This window comes from Stegodyphus dumicola, chromosome 9, assembly GCF_044657685.1.
Source record: "Stegodyphus dumicola isolate Sdum_Otavi_A_Nest chromosome 9, ASM4465768v1".
Taxonomy (NCBI): domain Eukaryota; kingdom Metazoa; phylum Arthropoda; class Arachnida; order Araneae; family Eresidae; genus Stegodyphus; species Stegodyphus dumicola.
In genome coordinates, this window is record NC_140776.1 from 59,000,786 (window position 1) to 59,019,580 (window position 18,795).

The window sequence follows — 18,795 nt, forward strand, 5'->3', positions numbered from 1 at the left end:
CGACATATCCGGGGAACACGCAGGCCAAGGAAGAAGCTGTACCTGCTGCGCTGCAAAGAAGGATTTAACAATCCGAGCAGTATGAGGGCGGGCATTGTCCTGTTGAAATACAGCGCCTGGCAAGCTTTGAAGGAAGGGAACAGCTTCGGGCTGTAGAACTTCATGGATATACCGGTTGCTGTTCAGATTGCCCACAATTCGTAGCAATTGAGATCGTCTATGATATGCTATGGCGCCCCAGACCATAACTTCGGGTGTTCGTCCACTGTGGCGTTCGATAATGCACTCCGGAAGGTGGCGTTCACCGGCATAGCGTCTGACACGAATGCGGCCATCATGGTACCACAAATTAAAGCGGGATTCGTCAGAAAACACGACATGCTGCCAATCAGCACGCCAGTCTCTATGCTGATTGGCCCATTGTAGCCGCAGGCGGCGATGGTCGTGCGTTAGGGGGATCCTGTATAAAGGAGTCCGTGCGCGCAGTCCACACTGCAGCAGACGTCTACGAATTGATGAAGCACACAATGAAACACCTGTAGCTATTGACCACAGTGCTGCCAATTGTCTAGAGGAAGCTGTACGGTCCGTCCGCACCATGCGGACCAGGTGTCTATCATCGCTAGCTGACGTCACATTTCGGGGTCCACTCCCGGATTTCCGAGTTGTCCGACACTCGTCCGTCCACTGCTTCCAAACGCACATCACTGTGCTGCTGTTACGCTGCACACGAGAGGCTACTGCACGATACGACAATCCAGCTTCACGAAGGCCGATGATTCTCCCTCGTTCAAACTCTGTAAGTTGTTCAAATCTCGCTCTCTTTCGTCGAAGAGGCATAAGTACAGATTGAGTTAACGTTTACCACTAGCAGATAACCACCGATAACCATACACGCCTCGCTACAGCCGTCTATTTATTCGGATCCATCAGCCGTTCAGAGGGCGCTGCTCAGCATACGCATGCGCTACGGATTTGCAATTCTAATCATTTGCATATCATGCGCTACTTTGCATTTCCTGAAAATTTCAGCTCACTCGCGTAAGTCCTTCATGGTGTTGCAATTTTCACAAACGTGAATGTAGATAATTTAGAGGTAAAAGTTTTTGGATATTTTATTTATTTTATGCGTGCAAATGTCCATCCTTCGAAAGGGTATATACTTTTTCACGGTCAGGTAATTTCATATATGTCCTTTTTTACCGAATTTAAAGATTCACACAATTTTTATGCATTTTCGTGAAATTTTTCTAATTTATGAGAAAAAAGCAGTGTACATGGATATAGTGAAGAGTGTGCGCAATGCCATTTTTGTGCAATTCTGGGATTTTTTTTTAAGTAAAAATAAGTCGACGTGTAAATGGTTTATGTGTATGTGCTATTCTGAAAAACGCGCAAGGAGTTTGCGACGATTGTGCACTTTTTCCCAATTTTGCAATTAATATTTGTCATGATTAAGCAGTTTTGTTACATAAAATTTCTAGCATAAGTGTAATTCGGCTAGTAGATTGTTGGAAAAAGTGTTGAGTAAATAAAAAGAAACATGTCTTTACTTCGTGAAGACAAAATGACGGCGGGGAAAAAAAAAATAGAGGGTTGCTGTAGCAGAGTTGGTCGCCAAATTTTCGCAAAGTTACCATAATCCAAAGATCAACCGGTTTGATTCTTCAGACGGTATAATGGCCAAATTTAGTACGATTAATTTGAAGTTTCTGTACTATTTGGAGCGAAAGGGAAAAAGAGCTTCAATTGACTGGTGTGTAAATGAAGGTTTACTTAGTAGCCATTATAAGTGTCCTGTTTGTAGGAAGCATATGCGTCTAGTCGAACGTAAAAACCGTTTGAATGGGTTTGTAGGAAGAAAGGTTCAGATGGTCACTATGTGAAGCATTCGATCAGAAAGAGTACCTGGTTTGAAAAAAAAGTCACTTGAGTGATTGAGATTTTGATTTTTACGTGGCTCTCGGCGTATGAAGCGAACTCAAAAATCATGGTAAGTGAATATTTGCTTTTGGTAGTGCTTAAATATATAACACATTTTTCCTTTTTTATGTAATTTTATTGTTTGGTTTAAAATGTATTTTATTGAGATTATGTATTTTTTGATTGCCTATATTGTAGAATTGGGTGCTCCTTTGTCTTTTTAAGTGGAAACATATCAATGTGTACATGGATAAAGTCAAAGGAGTGCACAGTGCCATTTTTGTGCAATTCGGGATTTTTTTTTTAAGTGAAAATAAGTGGATATGTACATTGATACCGAGTTTGTGCAATTGTTTGTCTTGTTATTTTCACTTTGTGTAGCTTCGATTTTTGGCGCAAAAAATCGCCGCTTCGCAAGCCAAAATAACAAGTCAAAGAATTGCACAAAATCGGTTTCCATGTACCGCCAAAAATCCGCACGTTTTGCAAGGGGTACCCTAAACTATACTTTTACCATACATTTATATATATATCCACTCTGTTACCCGGCTCAGTGATCTCAGTTTCTTTACGCTTATATGTTTGTAAATTGTACATTTTTTGCTTTAAAAATGATTGAATTATGTTGCCCTTATCTTTCGGTTAAGGTTTTTATGCCTTTAGTAAATCTGTATGCAATATTTTTAGAATTATCAACAATTTTAAAGTTGTTTAAGTGCCGCTAAGCCTAATAATTTTTTTGATGGCGGCCATTGCTTGTTTACATTTGAAACAGCAAAGTAGTGGATTTGTTGCCAATCTAGAGAAACATAGCTTTGCAACAACTAAGATAACGCCTTCATTTATTATTGCGAATTAAATCATGCTTTATCCTTTTCTGGAATTTTTTCGAGGAAATAAGTGTTTAAGATTTACCCAATTTTTTATAATTAGTAATTTTTAATACAGATATTTTGAGTTTTTATGTATTTTTGCCTTGTCGTGAAGTGAGAACTGAATTAACTGAATGAGAAATACTCAATCGTCTTTGAAAAACGGTTTCTTTTTTGTTTTGTTAGCTTAATTTCTTTTACACATTGTTTAAGCTTTATTAAAGTATTTGAATAAAACATGTGGCAACGATTAGATAATTCTTTAAATGATATAAATTTTGTGCATTCTGAGTAATAATATGAACGAAATATAATACTGTTAAGTGAACCTAGCACCAAAGTGTCGCTATGGTAAACAAATAGTTAATTTTAAAGAATGCATTTATTCTATTGTGGTTTATGCGCTGTCGGCGAAGTAGATTTAATTAAATCCAATAAGTTTAAACAAAATGCATATAATTTAATATTCGGTACAAGGAAGTCATGTGGTGTACACATCAGATTTTTTTTAAGTGAAAATAGGTCGATGTGCACATGGATACAGAGTCTGTACAATTCTTTGACTTGTTATTTTGGATTTGTGTAATGGCAATTTTTGGCAGTCAAAGAATTGCACAAAGTCAGTTCCATGTACTGCCAAAAATCATCAAAGGTAATGATGTTAAGTTCATACAAGTCTCTGATGCTCTTCTTAAACAGAACCGGAACACTATGCATATAGGCAGAATAGTAATATATTGTATAATACAGGGGTCCCCTAACTTTTTTTTGTCCCTAAATGCACATTCTAGAATATCTGTTGGACAGCGGGCACCATTTACTTTTTCAAGGTGAATTTATGGTTAAATAAAGTTAATACATGCACATAAAACAGTTGCAGGGAAAGTGCAGAATCAGCCACTGCTTGGCACGTTTTTAAGAATTGCACATACTCGGTATCCATGTACAAATCGACCCATTTTCACTTAAAAAAACATTCCAGAATTGCACAAAAATGGCATTGCGCACTCCCTTTATCCATGTACACATCGACCTATTTTCGCTAAAAAAGTCAAAGAAAATTGACAAAAACATCCACGGTTGATCTTTACAATATGGTAACTCGTAGTTTGGCGACATTTTGAAGGCGATAAAGGTAAGGTACCTGGGACTTTGGTAATAATGTGAGCAGTACTCAGTTCCGATTACGCATTATTTTGTGCGAGGGAAATGAGAGATCATGGGATATGTCATGTGATATTAACGGACGAATTACGGTTCTTTAATCGGAAAAGGGGGGAAATCGGGAAAAAATCTGGAAATTTTGTATTTGGCTTTATTCTGTGTTGTGTGAAACAGTGTTCGTGAATTTTTGGATCCCATGGCTGTAACTAAAGTGAATTCGAAATGGGTATTTATGTATGTATTAATTTAATGTATGTGCTCATTTATATTTAAGTAGTGTTTTTGAATTTAATTATATTTTAATTAAATGATAGTTATTTTGTGAATTTTATGTTTGTAGGAATTTGGTATACGTTTTAGTTGAAGTAAACGTGCGTGGAAATAATTTAAATATTTGATACTAAGTATTTGTAATGCTTGCGGTATGAATTCGTTGGTGACGTGTATAATGTAATAGATGATTTAGAGGTAAAAGTTTTTGGATATTTTATTTATTTTATATGTGGAAATGTTCATATTTGGAAAGGGTAAATACTTTTTCGCGATCAGGTAATTTCATATATGTTCTTTTTACCGGGTTTAAAGATTGAGAAAATTGTCATGTATTTTCGTGAAATTTTTCTAATTTATGAGAAAAAAGCAGTGTACATGGATATAGTGAAGAGTGTGCACAATGCACTTTTTGTGCAATTCTGGGATGTTTTTTTAAGTAAAAATAAGTCGACGTGTACATGGTTTAGTGATATTTTAATTAAATGATAGTTATTTTGTGAATTTTATGTTTGTAGGAATTTGGTACACGTTTAAGTTGAAGTAAACATGCATGGAAATAATTTAAATATTTGATACTAAGTATTTGTAATGCTTGCGGTATGAATTCGTTGGTGACGTGTATAATGTAATAGATGATTTAGAGGTAAAAGTTTTTGGATATTTTATTTATTTTATATGTGGAAATGTTCATATTTGGAAAGGGTAAATACTTTTTCGCAATCAGGTAATTTCACATATGTTCTTTTTACCGAGTTTAAAGATTGAGAAAATTGTCATGTATTTTCGTGAAATTTTTCTAATTTATGAGAAAAAAGCAGTGTACATGGATATAGTGAAGAGTGTGCGCAATGCCATTTTTGTGCAATTCTGGGATGTTTTTTTAAGTAAAAATAAGTCGGCATGTACATGGTTTATGTGTATGTGTTATTTTGAAAAACGCGTAAGGAGTATGGTATTGTGCACTTTTTCCCAATTTTGCAGTGAATATTTGTCATGATTAAGCAGTTTTGTTAGATAAAATTTCTAGCATAAGTGTAATTCGGCTAGTAGATTGTTGGAAGAAGTGTTCAGTAGATAAAAAGAAAAGAAACATGTCTTTACTTTGTGAAGACAAAATGGCGGCGGGGAAAAAAAATAGAGGGTTGCTGTAGGAGAGTTGGTCGCCAAATTTTCGCCATAAAAACGCCAAGTTACCATAATGTAAAGATCAACCAAATCCAATTTTTCTTAAATCCTCTTGTAAAAAGTGCCAAATAAGTGGGCGATTCTTTACTATACCCACAGTTGCATTTCACTTTGTGCTGGTATCTGTGTTGGAAGCAATTTCCATTTCATTAAAAATGAGAAAACTTTCAAATAGAATTTTGTCAAAAACTAAAACATTTTTATCGTGATCGCACGTCAACGGGCACACATTAAACAATCGAACAATCGGTGCGCGCCATGGCACCCGCGGGCATAATTTTGGGAACTCCTTGTATAATACATGCATAATATATCATACAATCTTGATTTAATAATTAAATTAGTACCTCACAGATAGAAGCGGATATTATAAGCAGGCTATTTGATATAATCCCGATCTACAGAGCATTTTTAACAAAAACAACAAATCTTTAAAAGGCTCTTTGCTGAAGCTAACCAATAATTCTGAAGATGTTATATGAATATTTTATCATTTTATGAATATGATATATTTTATTTTAGCTTATAATAAGTTTACATACAATAACATGCAAAACAAAAATAATCATTCAGTCTTGAGGAACCATCCAATATTCATAATATTAAATTCAAATAAAATAAACACATAATGTTATTAAAATATACAACATTTATTAAAAGAATTAAATTTAATGTGTATATATAATATCATCTCTTTAATTAATTAACCAAAGCCCTAAGGCAAGAGTCGCGAAAATAATCTTACTCCATGGCATCACGTGAAAGTGTTTTTTCTGGGGGGGGGGGGTTAGCTGGATAAAGATCTAACATGCATATGTCGCCCAGCACATTTTATAGTATTTGCTTTTATGTTAACAGATGACAAACAAAATTCATTTTTATGCATTTATACACTACACTGTTAAAACTGAACTACTACCGAAGATGTAAATTTAAAACACTTTATTGAGTAAATGAAAATGCATGAGACCTTCAATTTGTATTTTTTACAAAATTACATCCACAAGATCTTTTTCATGTTGGATATTTAATACAGAAAAAATTCAACGCGCCAATATATTATATTACATTTTCTATAAACTCTTCATTTCTCGTTCTTTGTCCTTTTCTAATAACCTTCAGGATTTAATAAAAGGTTAATTCAAAATTATTCCAACCTATTTAAAAATATGGTAATTATTTATAGAAATTCCGATACGAAATGACTAGCGCAGTTAGTTGTAGTTTGTCTCAAAAATATTTCGCACATTATTATTAACCTCTTCTTTTACCCAGTTATAGTACACATTGATGATATTTTATTTAAACGTTCAAGTACCAAAATTTCTATGACATTTTTTTCTTTTCAGAGCGGTCAGTCTGCAGTTGCCGGCAAGTTTGATTTGTTCATTATCACGTGACTGTGGGGATCTATAAATATTTAACTTAAGTTGCACGCATTATTTAACATCTATTTCGCTACATATTTAAGAAAAACTGCTACAAGTTTGGTCAAGACTTTAAGTACTTACGTTCTTGGCAACTGCAGTGGAGGAGCTCCTTTCCGTTGGAAAACTCCATCAACAAAAACCCCGTTTTTGCCGTTACAAATCATGTAAAAGTTTGGGCTCTCAAAATATATTTCCAGATGTTTTCTGGATATAAAACTGGAATGTCCCATATTCACATCCACTTCACCTCGGCTACTATTTCGACCTATACTGATTCGGTTCTGTCTAATCATATACTCAAATTCCCTGCCTTCTAACCTGGCAATAGCGGCAGCATTAGGTTCCGGGCTCCATAAAACTTTAGAGGGGCTAGATGGTGCTGAGTTAAGGGATAATAAAGCCCATGCGTCATTATCTGCTGTTTGCACGCCAGACATAACTGTGCGTAATATAGCTTAGTTTACGACGTGTTTACACAATTACTTCACAAAAATGGCTACCCGAAACACACCGCTTAATGTGCACGCAATGTCTATATGCTGAAAATGCGTTGTTGACATTACCCATAATCCAATATAGGTTACACGGTTAGGACATTAGTCCTCTTCAAGTAACTGTTAAAATAAAAAAAAATATATATATAAAATTAAATATTATGCAATAAATATTTATGTGTTTTTATTAAATTATATTTTATATTTTTCCATTTTAATTAATTTATATTTTTTCTCTTTCTATTAAAAGTTGTCCAAAATATTGATTTATTAATTGCAACAAGGACAGCATGGGGTAAACCCTAAAAGACTACTACTTCAACTTCAAAAGCATACGGTTGGCATCCAGCATACGGCATATTTAATGTGTGAAAATAACCTTTGTAATAATGACAGAATTTGAATATCATTTTGTTCCTCCTCAGTTACAAGATAATCCAACAGGATGGGGACCGTGTACTTTGCCGGATCAGTTCAAAGATATGCCTTACCAGCAGTTTTCCAAAAACGATCGTTTAGGAAAGGTACAGTGAAGCCTAATATATAAGTTAAAATATTTATACATAAATTAAATGTTAACCCATTTCGAAGTGAATTTTCTGTTATTTCGACAGGAAATTGTTACACATAATTATTCACAAGTATACTATAATAAAATGTACTCTCCCCCCGTCGAGGTCAATCAAAATTTCCTTCCAGCATATTGAACGTCCAGAGTAGGCATCTTAAACTTTTTATTTCTTAAAAGATACTTAATGTTATGTTAAGCACATCTGTTGACGAAATTATATTTTCATTCTAATGAATATTCATGTTGTAATGTTTTGTAGAGCAGTCGGTATGCAGTTTTTTAGAAATCTTCGGACATTAAATTTTTGGCTAAAGTGCAGAATGGTGTCCACTTATTTGTTTGGCGCTTTAGTAAGAAGAATTGGATTTTTGTCACTTGTCTTTGAAAATAAGTCGATGTGTACATGGATAAAGTCATGAGAGTGCGCAATGCCATTTTTGTGCAATTCTAAGATGTTTTTTAAGTGAAAATAGGTCGACGTGTACATGGATACCGAGTATGTGCAATTCTTAAAAACGCGCCAAGCAGTGGGTGAATCTGCACTTTCCCCAAATTTTTGTCTGAGTTTAATCCTAGTATCCGGTGCACACGGGATTTGGCTACTTTTGGCGACTCTATGATGAGCAGTAAAAACGGAGCTTATACGATGAGTAGTAAACGGGTCATTCAAAGAAAATATATAGTTATACATAGTATATACTATGTATATAGTGTATAGTATATATATATATATAGACATTCTTTGGATCATGTTTGGTGTTGGCAATAATTTTCAAAATCGCACCAAGGCTGCACTGTATACTAGGATTTTACCTTTGTCTGCAATGCCTTTAGATAAATATTGTTCGTTAAAAAAATAGTTTGAAGTTATTAAGAAAATTTATTTAAGGAATTAGATCCTAATTTCTCTTTATATATCAAACATGGTAATTAGCAGCTTTGTGCATTTATGTTTTTTAAAGAATCAGCTAACATTTGTATTGTATGATAGAAAAACATGAGTTTGCCATACATATTCATTCAATTCATTTTATGTAAAACGAATGCTATTCAATAAATTTTTCGGGAAAGGTTTGATATATTTCGCCAAATGAACTGTTGTTTAAATTTGCTGTATTGTATATTAACTAAGTGCTTGCCGGTCATTTGTGGTAATGGTTATTGGTCTTTTATGTTAATGTTTATTTTACTTATTTTCAAGGGAGGGGAGTAACATTCAGATACACTGGTTATCATAAATTAAGGAAAAATCACAAAAATAGCGATAACTCCCTCAAAAATAAGCCAAACCGTGTAAAATTTGAATATGTTGCCAAGTAAGAGTAGCTGAGTAAAACTGCAATGTGCAAATTAGTGGCGCTGCACTCGGAATACGTCATCTGCGAGAAGAATATAAGTCCATGTTTGAGAGCAAGCCCACATATTTCACTGTGATAGTGGCATTAGAAATCTGAGATAGCCAATTCGTAACACTGACCTCTAGGCATCATTTGCCTGCAGAACTACTTTGGAGAGCCATTGGGAGACTAGAGGCAGGATAAAGTCAAACAGAAGTGGCCAGATGGCTAAATGTGAGTCCTTCTGTGGTTTATAGACTTTGGAGGCGATTTCAATCCACGGATTCGACCTCTAGGAGGTTCAGCCAAGGACAGCTAACTGCTACGACGAGCGCCGATGACCGATATTTGACATTATGTGCACGCAGGAATAGAACCGCTACTCTGACTCTTCTTAGATCCTCCCTTGCTGCAGCCACTGGAAGGTTGGTGTCAATGTCAACTGTGCGTAGAAGGCTTCACGAAGGTGGTCTGTATGCGAGACGATCAGCCATTTGCGTGCCGCTCACGTCATGCCATAGGAGGGACCGTTTGCAGTAGGCATGACAACATGTCCACTGGACGCTTGATCAGTGGAAGGCTGTTCTCTTTACGGATGAGTCCAGGTTTAGTCTAGAAAGTGATAGTAGGTGTTATTTGATATGGAGAGAACCTGGAACCCGTTATCATCCATTAAAGAGATGTATACGGAAGAGGCAGTGTCTGTGTTTGGGGTGGTATCTCTTTGGGTGGATGCACAGATCTCCATGTCTTTCCAGTGGAAACCATGAATGCTCCGCTTTATAGAGATGACATCCTTGATGCTTATGTGCGCACATGTGCTAGGGCAATAGGTGATGTTTTCCTGTTACGGAACGATAACTCAAGACCACACAGGGCTCGCATCGTACGTGATTATCTTCAACAGGAAACAATTATGTGCATGGAGTGGCCAGCTCGATCCCCGGACTTGAATCCTATTGACCACGTTTGAGATGATTTAGAGAGACGTCTAGCTGTTCTCAGTCTGCCCCCTCAGACCCTTTTCGCACTTGCAACAGCTTTGCAATAGAAATGGCTCTCGTTTCTTATGGAACTGATAGACCGCATAATTGAAAGCATCACGCATCACTGTATGTGCTGTGTTGCTTCTAGAGGCGACCATATTCCCTATTGAAGGTACTTTTCCTATAGCAAACTGACACCTTCGATTTGTTCATTTTATGCATGTGCTAATTTCTGTACTACCATAATTGTCTGGTAATTTATTTTTATGTTATTTGATATACTATGTGTTGTATATTATGGGTAAGTTTCATAAAATTCTACATGTAACTTTTTTCAGTAATCTTGATTTTTGTGATTTTTCCTTAATTTATGATAACTTTAATTTATGATAGTAATTCCTTAATTTATGATAGTATCATGTTTGATGTAGACTATGATATCATGAAAATCAATATGCAAATTACTATTCTGGGATGTGAATTTTTTGGCATTTTAATTTTTAATTATTAATAATAAAGTCTGTTTTTAATAAATATAAATGTAGAAAACTACTTTTTTTCTTTTATACAAATTTATGGGATTATGTTTTCACTGAAGGTAATTTCTCTCCTATGAACAATAACTACTCAGTTTTTAAAAGAAATCCCTTTAATATGAAATGATAGGAATGTGTATTTAATGCAATTTTTATGTAGGTTGCTGATTGGACAGGAAATACTTATCAAGACAGAAGATATGCCAGTAAGACTTTATTAGTATTAATATATGTGCATATTAATTGTATTTCCATTTTTAATTCAACTGCGAAAATTAACTAACAAAATAAAAACACTTTTTTAGATAAATACCAGTCTCAGTTTGGTGCTGGCAGCCAATATGCATATTTCCATGAAGAAGATGAAACTACATTCCAACTTGTAGATACAACGCGTGTTCATAAGCCTATGCATCAACGAGGTCGCTTCCGCATGAACCAGGTATACATTTAGAAAGAATTAATATCAGAGTATTGGTGTGACATAGCAACTCTTCCGGTTTTAACGGGAGATCATGATTTTTACTTTTTACTTGGGAAAATTTACTTGAAATGAATAAAATCAGTTGAAGTAGTAAAATTTAAATTGTGCAAATTTCATGCTCCTAACCCTGCTTTTTTTCAGCTTCATCTTTCTTTGTCTTAATCTATGTATTTATTAGTAAACCTTTTTATGAAGATTCAACCAGTATAATGCACATTACAAATTTGATAAATTAGAAGTTTATTTATAAAGTAATTTTGTTATGTTTATGTGTTCTTAGTAGCCTTAAATATTTATGAACAATATATGATTAAAATTAATGTGTTTTGTTAATGTGAAACAAATAAAATCAATCATGTCAATAGTTTAAAAACAAAAAGGGCTGGTACTTTGAAAATGTAGAGCAGTTGTAATAAATGATGTAGATTCAGTAATATATTCAATATATATGCAACAGATTATCATGTGAGATTGTGTATTTATTTAAAAGTAAAAATAAAAACATATGAGTAATACATACTAAGTTCCTGTACTAATTCTCAAAGGGAAATTTAAAATAATTAAAAATAAGTTATTAGCTAATAGTATACATCAGTTGAAACACAGAGCAGACGAGTTGGAGCTAGATGGGGAAACAGAGGAAAATGATTCTGTAATAATCCTGTAGCATCCAAACTCCCTATACTAAAACTGGAGCCCACTGCTCGATTAACCTTTTCACAGTTGGTAAGTATGCAGACATCATTCAAATTTTGTTTGCATAAAAAACTAAGTAAATTAATTTTGAAACTATTTTTTTTCCATTCAGTTGTGACATTATCTGAAAAATACATTGCAGCTTACTACTGAGATTTTATTATTTTTCTGTAAAACTAATTTTAAAGCAGTACTTGGGAATTAGGTTGGTACTTTTTTATCATCCAACCCACCTGAAAAGTTACCTTACATTCATGACTAATTTTTGCCAATCTAAGACGTGAAAGACAACTCCATTTTTAAAAATGGTACCTCATTATAAGAATTTCCTAAAACAGGAACATATTAGCAAAATTGAAAACAAATAAAAAAAAAATCTAATTTTTCCTTGCTTTTGTCACCATATACAAATTGACCTGTCTTCATTGTAAAAAAAATATATATATAAAGAATTGCACAAGTTTGGCAAAAGTCGTCATTACGATCACTCAAGTGCAGTTGATATACTACTTTTGAGCTAATGGTCACTATAATCATGTAACATTGGATATAAATAAACGCTAGCCAACTGTGCTACTTTGTATGCATTTTATTCCTTTAATAATAATAATAATCATAAAAAGAAGTACTTAATAACAAAATGATATTTACACTTTTACAGCCAGTAGACACTATCAGCTATCTGCTTCAGCACTTTCTTTTTCATTAGCCGATAAAGTCTACACTCCCATTGTAGCTCTTTACAAGGGGAAAAAATGCAGAAGCATTAGCCAGGAAAATTGCTACCAAATTTTAAAACCCAAAATCTGCATTCTTGGTTGGCCATACATAGATACATTTTATTTTTAAAAATATGTTAAAAATTAAACAGTGTATAATTAAGATACAATTACTATAATTAAGATACAATAACTCGCCGAACAAATACTAATTCAGAAGTCAAACAACGAAAATCAGCGTTATATTTTCAAATTTTAACAGGACTAGTTGCCTTCGGCCTTTAAAGAAATTGTGTTTTAGTTCTGGTTTCATCAACAGATGGCACCACTAGCTTATTTTCTGTCCAGGCTTTCTTATCTTATCTGATCATTATATCCTATCTCATTCATTTGCAGCTGACGATGGTGGTTTGGTAAAACCATCGAAACTAGTCCTGTGAAAATTTGAAAATATAACGCTGATTTTCGTTGTTTGACTTCTGAATTAGTTCATTTATAATTAGTAAAATGCAAATTTAATTATTATTTAATAAAGCGATATTTGTAAAGCTCACAAATTTATTTTTTAAAGCACATAATTAAATTTGTACCTGTTGCAAGAAAATTTCATAGACTAAATTTTGCTGCAATTAGAAATAATCAAGTACATGATTATTAACCTTAAAAGAAAATAGATAAGCAGAACTAGGGCTGAGACTTACTTTTCAAGCAAAGTTTTGCTAATTCTTAAACATGGAACTCCATTCTTTACAATTTAATTTCTTAATAATAAGCAGTAAAAATGCAGTTATCTCATTCTATTTTTAATTAAACTTAACTGATTGTTTTCTTTAATGCATTCAACTTAATAGCATTCAGGTACTTATACAAATCCTTACAGTGCCGAAATTAATGTCCCTTCTGATAACAATTTTTGTACTTTCCATGATTTAACATTTTATTCTCAAGCTTTTATAATTGGTTTCAGTTACCATAAGGATGTTCAAAAATCTTTTATTTTTTCTAATGTGAAGTAAGAGTTTCACTGAAATATTTGCTGACTAGCCCCATAAAAATATTGTTCAGTATTAACAAATTTTTTATTTTTGTTTGGTAATTTCATATAAAGTATAGATTAATACTATTACTTTCAAATTATGCATTCTATAAATAAAATTTTAATTTCAGCAAAGAAATATGCGTAATCGTGAACGTATGAAACAAGCTCAACAGCAACAAATGCAGATTCTGTCAAAAAATGCAAAAGGACGTGAAAGGTATACTGTTATTAATTTATAACTGTTTAAGAATAATTAGTGAGTTAAAAATAATAGTCTTTTATGAATTATTTTGTTTTTATTTGATTTATTTATCTCCCTCTTAATTTTTAAAGGTCAAGTAAAGTTAGTGATCTTAAAATTTAAAAGTAATACTCTCCATTTATGAAATTTTTTTTAATTGAATGGCGAAGTGCATAATTACTATATAATTGAAAGGAGCTAGTTATAGCTTTGTGTGGCAGTTATGTCTTAAAAATGGTAAATATAAAATTTAAATTGAGCACAAATATAAATTTTAATTACAGTAGTAGTTATTATGATTATCATTCATATTTAAATAATTTTTGCTTATTAATCTTTCTTAAATGTTAAAAAATTACTAAAATAATTTGAAGTGTAAGGCTTTCATATTAAGTTCTTTTAACTAATGCCAAATTATAACTTTCTGAATGACATATATTTTCTTCTTTATTTATACAGTCAAAAGTCTTTAATCTGGACTCGTCGGGACTTCGGCGATTCTGGATTATCGGGTTTTTCCAGATTATAGATCATCAGTTTAAATCTGGTAAGATGGCATGCAGAAATTATAAAATTAAAAATATGAAACCGTAATTTATGAAATAAAGAGAAATTATGATCTAAAGGGTATCAAAATTTACAAAAAAAAAAAAAAAAGCTTAATATTTATTTGTTTACTTTGTTACATCGTTTCTTTCAACGTAAGTTGTTTAAGTTGCTTTGTTTTATGTACTAATACTTTCTCTTTAATTCTATAAACAGACATAATTTTTTGTTCAATTACAAAGTTCCGCTGTTCAAGTCCTATAATTGCTGTGTCAAGAATACCGACGAATTTGTCAATCGAAATTTTTTCGTTTTCAATAACCTTTCTGTCATTTTCTTCACTATCGGAAGCTGTACATCGAAACATGCTTTCGCTTTGTAGATGCTTTGGCAGCTCCAGAATCGAAAACTCTTTTTGACATAATCGAAAGTTCAAGCTTACTTTTTATAAAATTGCTGTAACAGTCTGCAAAAAATAATAAGCCAGATCCAATTAGAAGATTAAGGAACAACGCAATCTGCAACATTAACTGAAATAGATAATTAGATATATTTAGCCTAATTAGATAATTTTAGCTTATACCGTCCATTATACATTAAACGCACATGTGTAATGTATTATGCACATGTGTAAACTTATTATTCGTGTACACATGCGCAGAAAGTTTGTAGCTTTGAGGTCCGGATTATGGACGTCCGGATTAAAGACTTTTAACTGTATATATGAAATTGAGTATAAACAGAAGGTTTCTAAAGGTAAAATTCATGTATATTTGGCTTTTGTTTTTATTTTAGAGATCGTATCCAGCAAGTGCGTAAATGGCAGAAGCAGATGCGGCATAAATTTGATAATAAAGGACAAGCACCAGTGAAGAATCGGGATGCATCAGTAACAGTTCGTCCAGAATGGCAAGTCATAGAAGAAATGGACTTTCCAAGATTGGGCAAACTTTCTTTACCAAGTGTGAATGAAGGGAAAGATGTGTAAATATTGAAAGTTCTTAATACCTTCCATTGAATCAGTAATCAATATTTTAAAATCACTAGTGCAGTTAAGTATTTAATGTACTTATTTTTTCCTTTTATGTGAAATATTTATTTAAAAAAAATTATTTCAGTTACACATGTGGTGCTGTTGAATTTTACGATAAATCATACGATAGAGTAACATGCAAATTAGAAAAACAACTGCAAAGAATTAACAGGATTTTCCATAAAGTAACTACTACTGATGATCCTATTATTCGACAGGTAAATTTTTCTGTTTCTCTGCTTCTTAATATGTAGTGCTCTTGATAGTAATTTCTTATTTAGTTTTTCTGTTATAAATTCAATTTTAATATTGACTTACCCCTTTTTATTGAAAGATTAAATTTGATATTTAATTGTTGACTTTCTTGATAAAGCTGACGAAATCTGAAGGAAATGTGTTTGCCACTGATGCAATAATAGCTACTCTCATGTGTGCCACTAGATCAGTTTACTCATGGGATGTAGTTGTTCAGGTAATATATATTTTATTTGGTTTTGTTAACAGTTAAGTCTTAAAAGTGAAATATTTGTGAAACTTATTTGTTTTCTAAACTCAGGCATTCAGAAAAAATTAACCTTCATTCTGCTTTTGCTGCTAATATTGGGATCATAGTAGCTGAGATTTTGACCATAGCACTAGAATGTAATGTGGTCCTTAGAATCACCCACTTGTCAGATTTTATCTATGCTCATAATATCTGCAGATCTGATTGAGGTATAGATGCCACTCTGTAGTTATTTGATATGATAAATATAGACTTTTGAAATTGTTATGCATGTTCTGAATTGGATTCGTCAGAAATGCATGTCTTATTGATTCTCTTTTAGTAGCTATGAAGTATTGTTCTAAATTATGGATATTCACATATATAAACAAGGGATGTAGTTTATATATGTGAAATAAGGATGTTACCAGTCTGTGTTTTTGCTTCATAAATGAAGATGAATGTCTGCAAATTTACAATTGATTACTTCATCATTGTTTATAACTTTTGCATACTCAAGGGCAATAGTCTTTTGCTGATTTTGTAATTTTCCAAGAGATTATTCAAAGGGATTAAAGTTTATTATATGATAAAAAGAATATGAGGCCTGCTATGGAGGTAATTCCAGGAAGAATGGCTTGTGCCCACAAAAATAATACAAATGGCTGTTTAATGCCCATACCTAATAATAAAAAGCTATCTGTAGTATTAAATCTGCAACAGTGTATAGAATTCTTCATAAAGTATGAATATTAAACAAAATTATTTCAGCCTGGTTTCCATGTTAATAAACAGAATAGCAAAAACCTGAGTATATAGGAATCAGTTGGCAAGCTCTTAGGATAGGATGTTATGATTCCTATACACACAGCACTGTTTATCTTGTTCTGCAAGGCCTTAGCAATTGGGACTTAATGCTTTATCAAGACTATGCCTGTTCCTATTCTGCTACAGCATCTGTAAACATTTTAAAGGAAGATAAGTTATAAAACACCATATCATAATCAAATAAAAGAGAAACATTCCTAGAGTAAAATTTAAATTTAAGAGGGGAAAACCTCTAGGGCATAGATTTTTAATAAATTATGTCAAACTTAAGGGCAATTTAACATAGGTCCCTGTTCTTCAGGAGTAAAAATGCCTTTTAAGCTATCATTAACTCCAACTTAGTTATTATAGTTAGTTATTTATAACTAACTAACTATAATATGTAATTTTAACTGAAAAAGAGATTAACACTATAATAAAGAGTATTATGATTCTATTCAATTTACAAGATACCTTTGTTTCTGGAAAAGTTCAACTTTATATCGATGTTGGAGAGAATAACTAAGGACAAGTTTTATGCTTCTAACTGACATAGTTTCGTTTATTATAATAGTTTTATAAGGTGCTCCTGCTGCATTTTGCTATTTGCTGTAAATTATTTTATGATATAACATTAAATTGTTATTTGCTATATTTACATTATTTCAGAACATCAAGACTGCATTTTATGTCTTTCAAAATCTATAAAGGCCCGTCTACACGAAGTGATTTTCTTGGCCGACTTTCTCGTAGAGCAACAATTTTAAGGATCTGCGTATCCATCAAAAATCGGTCATGTTCTCTGCCGCGATTTCAGAACTGGTGTTCATTGCTCACTAGCATACGATAAAATCAGAGTCTCTAGCCAATAAGATTGCTTTGAGTGATCACGTGCTTTTCTCCTTATTTGGAATAATAAACATGGCTGCATTTCTTGGAGCGAAACTCAACTAATCGATTTCTATAGAGAAAATTTTGTGTTGTGGGACACGAGTAATGTAAATTTTAAAAATAAAAAAATTAAGGGATTCTCTTATTTTGATAAGATTTGTTTTCCCCATTACTTTATATATTCAAATATTTTCTAATTCCGGGTGAAAATGATTTTAACTCTCTCAAGAAAAGCTCCAAAAACTATTAATGATACCACGTCATGGGTACTAGATGAAAATATTCAGAAACTACTTGAAACTGTGGTCGCACTTACTGAAAAAATTCAAAAAGCAAAATCTCCAGTCGAGAATAAAGCAGCGCAGAGACTCAATTAACTTCGTCAAAAATGGGAGTTAATCAGGTGATGAAGTACATAGCTTTTCCAACAGTTCTTGCACGAGCGATCATACCCTAGTGGTAAAGAGTAGACTAGGTTTTCTTCGTACGTCAAGATTGTGGGTTCAATCCCCGCCTTAATTTTGGACTTTCTGCAGCTGGAAGAACTTTTTAATTTAGTTTCTCCATCACTAAATTCGAACTGCATGACTTAAGAGTCACCTTTTATTTTTTCGCCTACGGGTGGGGTGTTTATTGAATTTTAACATCTTTCTTTTTATTTTTCGAATTTATTTTTCGAATGGTGTTTTAGATCTATTTGTCAAAAGAAAATCAAAAGTCACAAACTCAGTTTTGTGTTAATTGAATTTTGATAAAGCAAATTACAGCCCAATTTAATTCAATATTGCTAAATTTTATTCGCTGATTAACTGATAGAGTCATATAATCATAGTTTTCAGACTGTATTAGTTATTTAATTATGCTGATATTAGTTTTTTAATGTTCAATAGATATACTGCTTAAGACTTTGTGCCTTTATATTTCTTATTCAAAATTTTTGCACTGAAATTACACTGTTGCTTTGTAATGTAGTAATCTTTATTCTTTATTAATACTTTTTACTCATATTGGTTTGATATTCATGATATTATTGTCTATTTATTAATTAATAAAGGTTTTGATTATAAACTAAAAAAGGAGTAAT

The 18,795-nt window shown here is 32.7% G+C and overlaps 2 protein-coding genes across 3 annotated transcripts in view; one reads left to right on the plus strand and one right to left on the minus strand.

Annotated features, from left to right (window-relative positions):
- LOC118204170 (forkhead box protein K1-like) overlaps positions 1–7,412 on the minus strand; it is a 71,788-nt gene extending 64,376 nt beyond the window's left edge. The window contains exon 1 of one of the 2 annotated variants that reach the window (XM_035376506.2): positions 6,929–7,412. In XM_035376506.2, the coding sequence (XP_035232397.1) occupies positions 6,929–7,284 (356 nt within the window). In that variant the 5' untranslated portion in view covers positions 7,285–7,412. The remainder of the gene's footprint in view (positions 1–6,928) is intronic. The other variant, XM_035376499.2, reaches the window with a different exon arrangement.
- A 245-nt stretch (positions 7,413–7,657) lies between these two features.
- Positions 7,658–18,795, plus strand: part of eIF3d1 (eukaryotic translation initiation factor 3 subunit d1) — a 32,021-nt gene continuing 20,883 nt past the window's right edge. The window contains exons 1-7 of the mRNA XM_035376488.2: positions 7,658–7,865; positions 10,932–10,977; positions 11,077–11,213; positions 13,838–13,926; positions 15,292–15,480; positions 15,615–15,747; positions 15,903–16,001. Coding sequence (XP_035232379.1) covers positions 7,731–7,865; positions 10,932–10,977; positions 11,077–11,213; positions 13,838–13,926; positions 15,292–15,480; positions 15,615–15,747; positions 15,903–16,001 — 828 coding nt within the window. The 5' untranslated portion in view covers positions 7,658–7,730. The remainder of the gene's footprint in view (positions 7,866–10,931; positions 10,978–11,076; positions 11,214–13,837; positions 13,927–15,291; positions 15,481–15,614; positions 15,748–15,902; positions 16,002–18,795) is intronic.